Raw genomic sequence first — 6,416 nt, forward strand, 5'->3', positions numbered from 1 at the left:
TGCTCCTGGTGTATGGAGGTCCTCAAAAGTGTAGGGTGCCCCCAGGATTATAGGGTTGGACCAGGCAGTCGTGGGTGTGCCCCAGACTACAAAGGTCTGCGTAACAATTGGATGCTCCATGGATATGGGGATGCTCACTGGGAAAAGCGGTGTGTTGTGAACTGGATGATTTCAGGCTACGGGGCCTCAAAAATGTGTGACATGACCCCCAGGGGATGGGGACACCCTAGGGTGGCTGTGAGGGTGCCCTAGAGCTGGGGGTGTGTCCAGGGAATAGGGATGTCCTTGGTTCCATGGTAACATTCAAGGGATATGATAGCACTCTACCACTCTACAGGTGCCCCCAGGGTCAAAAGGTGCCCCAAAAGTGTGGGACGCCCCTAAAACTGAGAAGCACAGAAATCTGTGAGGGTGGGGGTGCTCCAAGGGTTTGTGTGTTCCCCAGAGGAATGGGGGTGTCTGCCCTGGGTGCAGGTTTCCCCTAAAGGGAATAGGGGTACTCAGAGGAGTGAGCATGCCCCAGGGTTATGGAGGAGCCAGGGGGTTCCCCAAGTCTGTGGGGCTGGCATGGGGGCACAGCTCTGTCCAATGGCGTGGCTCAATTTGGCTCAGCTTGGTCTGGCACAGCCAGGGCAAGAGCGACATGAGGCTCTACTCCAGGGCGTTTCCCCACAGCAACTGCCAACAGGGGGCAAGCTATCACCACAGTGCCCCTGTGCACCCCCCAAAATGCTGCTGTCACCCCTGCTCTATCAATGGGAAAACTGCGGCACAGAGCCCTGCACTGCCATCACCCACTGGCCATAGCCTTAGAGGGCTTCCACTCTTCTGGGGGGGCTCCAACACCCAGAGCTGCCTTGAAGGGGTGCCCCACATACACTGGCGGCCTGGGGACAAAGTGGGGACCTCCAGGTGGAGACCTCCAGGGTGCATCACTGCAGGGGTGACAATGCACCTCTGGATGCACCACCAGAACACATTGGCCTGAGTCACCCTGGGACAGGAGGGTGAAGGGAGACTGCAGGCTCCCCCTGGCCTGGGAAAGGCATCCTGGGGGGACCGGAGAAGGGTCCCTCTGGCTGCCACTTCCCCTTCATGCTGCGAGAAGGTTTTGCAACCGTGCTTCCTCCCCAGGCAGCATAAAGCGGGTGGTGGAGGAAAGGGGCACTGGGAGGCAGCACAGCAGCGGGTGCAGGTGAGGAAACGTCTGGCTGTTGGGATCCCCAGGCCTGGTGCTGCCCAGCATCCCACCACACTTCATTCCAGAGCCCTTTAGGGGGTGACACCTGGACTGAAATCCGTGTCCACGTGCTTCCCAGTGAGAATCAGCCTAGGACTGAGAGAAGACCCCAGATTTGAGGAGACAGCGACAGCAGCAAGCAGTGAGTCCCTGGGGTACTACACAGGAGATACAGGCTTTCCTTGGGCTTTGACAGCTCCCCCAGCACCCTTCTGAGCCCCTTCATATGTGGAGCAGGCTGGGGGCCAGAGTGGGCTGCTCCAGCTGCCTGAGGGGCTTCCTGGTGTGGGAAGAGTGGAAGATGGTGGGTGGGGGCACCCAATGCAATGCTGGGAGCTCATCTGTAGTGCAAACCCACCTTGGTCCCTAGGGACATCAGCCCTGGGGGAGAAAGTGCCTGCTCCCATTTCCTCACACAGCAATGAGCCAGGAGAGTGCTTCCCCACGGCGTGTCCCTTCTTCTTGCTTGCTGAGACCCTCGTGGCCACCCCGGTGTCCCCCAACCCTTCCAGGGTCAGGAGGAGAAATGGGGTGCTTCTTGTTCCCCTAGGCCAGCTGTGGGGTACCCATGGGTGGGGGAATACCCTGTTCTGGAGGAACCATGAGGATTTTGGAGTGGGAGGCAGAAAGAAGCAACCAAAATAGACAGAGGGGAAGGACTGGTGTCTGGCTCTGCCCCATGCCTGCAGCAGCTCCATCAAGAGGATCTTCCCCTATTGGCACTGGCAGCATCCCTGGATGCTGTCCTCTGGGATGCTGGGGCATCAGCATCCTAGCATCACCATCTGGGATCACCACCCCAGGATTACCATCTCAGGATCACCAGAGGAGGGGACAGCAGAGCCAGGGAGTGATTTTTCTGGGCAAGGGCACCAGCGTAGATGCAATGGGGAAATCCTGCTGGGCAAAAGGGGAAAGTTGGTCCTAGGGAGGGTTTGGGTTCAAACAGAGCCAGCTCAGGACCAGGGACCCCCCAGCACTGAGGGGACTCAGCACCTCCAAGCAGTCCTGGCATCACCAAGCCCTGGAGGAGCCTGGAGGCTCAGAAATAGAGCAGAGGGGTGAAACAAGAGTCCAGATCCATACTGAGAGAAGTCTGAAAGGCAATGGTCACTGGGGAGGCAGGAACAGAGAAAGGTGTCCTACAGGTGAGTAGACAGGAAAAGCAGCTGCCACCCGTGATCGAGGTTGAGCACAGGGGACACGGAGATGCTCAGCAATGCCCAGCTGAGCAACAGGAAAACCAGAGACATGAAATATTTCCAAAGCTGCCTGCAAAGGGTGACACGTCTTTCCGTCCGGGGCTTGAAACTACTCGCTCAGGAACAGGACTGGGAGGGGGAAGAAGGGCATGAAACCACCTTCAGACCTCCCTGAGTGCTGCTTGCCATGGCCACTGTGAATACAGCCTCACTGGTGGCTGAGGTAGCAGGAGGGGCAGCTCCAGCAGCGATGCTTGAAGGGATGGAGAGGCTGGAGTGATCCAAAGGTACTCAAAGAACTTTGGAGATGCCCAAAGGACTCTGATATGCCCAAAGAACTCAGAAGGTTTTGAAGGACCCACACAAACCAGGGGGGCCTAGGGTTGCTGGAGGGGCCAAACGTCTTCTGGAGGGATGTGATGCTGCATTGATGGGGGAGACTTCCAACCCAAGAAGAGGTGGTCAGTCTGTGGTGGAACCACTTCCTCCACAGGAGACAGGGATGGGACAGGGTTGGGGTAAAGTGAAGGAGACCGAGGATGAAGGGGGTGTTTTACAAAGGGATGTATGAGGAAAAGTGTCCACCTGCAGCACTGACCATTACATGGCACCGTGTGGATGTAGTGGAGTGATGGAGGACAGCTGCCCATTGGCAGGGAGGGGACCTGGAGGAGACCCAGAGATAGTGTCACCCCTGGCCCACACCACTCTGCCACTTCACACTCATGCCATTTTGTGCTCCACAGGCAAAATGGAGCCCTGGTCCTTCAGTGGGGATTTATCCAACTTATTATCTGCTTACAACTACACCTATGACTACAGCACGGCCATGCCCGAGATTGCTATCTCAGCCACCCCGTGTGAGGTCGATGGCTCCATCCTCAACAAGTACCTGGTGGTGGTGATCTACTGCCTCGTCTTCATCCTCAGCGTGGTGGGGAATGCGCTGGTGGTGCTAGTGGTGACCTCCAGCCACACCAGCCGCTCTGTCACCGATGTCTACCTGCTCAACCTGGCCATTGCAGACCTGCTCTTTGCTTTCAGCCTGCCGCTCTGGGCTGCCTACCGAGCCCGTGGGTGGGTCTTTGGCACTGTGATGTGCAAAGCAATCTCTGTGCTGCAGGAAGCCAACTTCTATAGCGGTATCCTGCTGCTGGCCTGCATCAGCGTGGACCGCTATCTGGCCATCGTCTACGCCACCCGGGCTGCCACTGAGAAGAGGCACTGGGTGAAGTTTGTCTGCTTGGGCATCTGGATCTTCTCTGTGCTGCTCTCCCTGCCCATGCTGCTCTTCCGTGAGGTTTTCCCCTCACCTAACAATGGCACTGTGTGCTATGAGCGCATCAGTGGTCATAACACGTCCAAGTGGCGAGTAGTGCTGCGCATCCTGCCACAGACCTTTGGCTTCGCCTTGCCCCTCCTGGTGATGCTCTTTTGCTATGGTGTCACCATCCACACCCTCCTGCAGACCAAGAATGCTCAGAAGCAGCGAGCCATGAAGGTCATCTTCGCTGTGGTGCTAGTCTTCCTCATCTGCTGGCTGCCCTACAATATCACGCTGGTGAGTGACACCCTCATGAGGACAGGGGCCATCGCTGAGACCTGCGAGAGAAGGAGCCACATCGACACAGCCCTCTATGTCACACAGGTCCTAGGCTTCGCCCATAGCTGCATCAACCCCATCATCTATGCTTTCATTGGTCAGAAGTTTCGCAACAGCTTCCTCAAGATCCTGGCACAGCGTGGGCTGATCAGCAAGGATGCTGTTGCCCGCTATGGCCGTGCCTCCTATGCCTCCACCTCTGGCAACACGTCCACCACCCTCTGAGCCCTTCTGGAACCCAGGCCTTGTGGCTCCCAGCAGGTCCCAGCACCCCCCACACCTCAACATCCTCATCCAGCCTCATGGAATGTGGATGATGATGCCATGGGGATTCGCAGGGCAACCACTGGATGTTGGAACCCACCTGGAAGGGGGCTTGGGTGGCGAGGTGGTAGAATCCCATTGATAGAGAGCAGTACCAAGTGTTGCCAACTCTCCCCTTTCTTTGGGACAAAGCCTGTGACTTTGGGGATTCCATGAGCCTACTGTAGGGATGGTGTTTGTGGCCGACAACCATCCAGCAATAAAGGAGTTGGTGGGTTGGTCACCCAGGTCTGGCTTGTCTTTGCCACGGGAAGGAAGATGGTAGCACAGGGCCAGGGCATATTTCTGGAGACAGTGCCAAAATAGTGGTGCCAGGTGAGCCTGTTGGAGTGTGAGTAACCCTGCTTCTAGAACAGGGAAAGGCTGTTGCCTGAGAGGCTATTGCAGAGGGTTCAGTATCCTATGCACACCCAGAGGGGAACCAAGCCCAGGTCTTGTTCCCTACAGCCATCCAGCCAGGTCATGGCACTTCCCTGGTACAGTGGTCTCCATGTGGAGTCTGCCCCACCTGGGGACAAAGCCATTCCCTTCCCGACTCCAATCCAAGTCCCAATCGAGCAAATCACTGCAAGATCCCTGAGCAACCCCTCACTGACACTGAGCCAGCTCTGTGACCCCTGCCTGATGGGTGCCAGCACCCAGGGTACCTCCCCTGCCCCCCTGAGACTGTGGTGCCACGACGTTGTGCAAAGGGCTGGGAACCTGTCCCTTACACAACAGGGATGTTTCAGCCCTGGCTTGGGCAACTGGGGTTGACATTTTCTGGGGTAGAGGAGCTGGAGAGGGGGCTGTGACCCTGCTGGGGACACTACTGTCGCCCTGTGTGCCAGGCATTGGATGCCTGGCCCAGTGCTCCTAAGCATCTCCACAGGGCTCCCATTCTGCTCCTCCATTGCTCCTGATCCAGCTTCCTGAGGGTCCTTAACCATGCGGGCATTCAGTGGGTGTCATCCATGTACTGGCTCATGGGTAGGTATAGGGTTTCCTGGCACCCAGGCAGGAACCCTGGGGACTTGGGGCTGAGCAGGGACAGTGGGGGTGCTGAGCAAGGACAGTCCATCACCTTTACATCTGGGAAACCTCTTGCCCAAGTGGTTTCTCGCAGCATGGTAGGAAGCTGTGGCTGTTGGCTAAGAGCTGTCTCCCCTCCCTCTGGCAGGATGGGGCAGGCAGTGGTTCAGCCTGGCTGCAGCTGAGACACCCCTTATGGGAAGAGTCTCCACCCAGGAGGACTTGAACACCCCCATACCAGCATTCCTCCACCCCACAGACAGCCTGGTTGTCGATCTGACAGCGATTGATAGACAACACGAAGCGACAGGGGTAGCAGAAATGTGGTTTTTTTCCCTCTCTGTGGACCAGCCACAAGAAAGACATATCTCAAACCCAAAATATTGGGCAGTAGGACCTGCATGCAGGCCCCAGACACCTGGGTCCACAGTAAGTCCAAGAGGAGGCAGCCAGGCCAGGAGGTGTCCCAGGTACAGTGCCAGGGCTGCAGCCCCTGCTCATGGAGCCTGTGGGTGCCTTTGCTGGTAGCAAATTAGGCAGCAGCGTCCCTGCTTGCCCATGTCCACGGAGCACGCGTGGCACACCTTGCCCTGGCACAGCCTGCCAAGAGAGCAGGTGGTAAGACCTGCACCGTCCTGGTGCTGTGCTGGTGCCACCCCGGGATCCCCATAGCCCACCTGCAGCTGTACCGCCGGGAGAGGAGACGGAAATCCTTGTGGCAGCGGGAGCACAGCCCTGCGTCGCGGGGCGCTGGGCTAGGCATCGGGGTGTCGATGCCCTCTGTCTTCTGCCACAGGGCATCCTTCTCCCTGCGGGAGGGGACGGGTCAGCCCTGGATTTGCCTGGGCTCTGGTGCCCTCCTCTGGGCAAAGGGGTTTGGGCCCCTCTGCCCTTGCGTGGCGTCTCCGGGGCTCTCACCGCAACAACTCCAGCAGTCGCGCCTTCATGTCGCGGATCAGCTCCTGCTGCCGTGCCTGCTCGGCGCCGCGTGTGGCCTCCCGCTCCAGGGCTTCCCGCTGTGCCCGCTGCAGCGCTG

The 6,416-nt window shown here is 58.1% G+C and overlaps 2 protein-coding genes across 2 annotated transcripts in view; one reads left to right on the top strand and one right to left on the bottom strand.

The window, feature by feature from the left end:
• The first annotated feature begins 3,193 nt into the window (after window positions 1-3,193).
• LOC103801297 (C-X-C chemokine receptor type 1-like) lies at window positions 3,194-4,270 on the top strand. The gene has a single exon (XM_009073704.1). The coding sequence runs from the start codon at window positions 3,194-3,196 to the stop codon at window positions 4,268-4,270; it is 1,077 nt and encodes a 358-aa protein (XP_009071952.1).
• A 1,607-nt stretch (window positions 4,271-5,877) lies between these two features.
• The window catches only part of LOC103801298 (RUN and FYVE domain-containing protein 4-like), a 5,269-nt gene continuing 4,730 nt past the window's right edge, over window positions 5,878-6,416 (bottom strand). The window contains 3 exon segments of the mRNA XM_009073706.1: window positions 5,878-6,002; window positions 6,005-6,189; window positions 6,299-6,416. The exon segment at window positions 6,299-6,416 is cut by the window's right edge and continues 26 nt beyond it. Coding sequence (XP_009071954.1) covers window positions 5,878-6,002; window positions 6,005-6,189; window positions 6,299-6,416 — 428 coding nt within the window.

Source organism: Acanthisitta chloris, unplaced genomic scaffold (genome assembly GCF_000695815.1).
Source record: "Acanthisitta chloris isolate BGI_N310 unplaced genomic scaffold, ASM69581v1 scaffold38654, whole genome shotgun sequence".
In the NCBI taxonomy this organism is placed as follows: Eukaryota; Metazoa; Chordata; class Aves; order Passeriformes; family Acanthisittidae; genus Acanthisitta; species Acanthisitta chloris.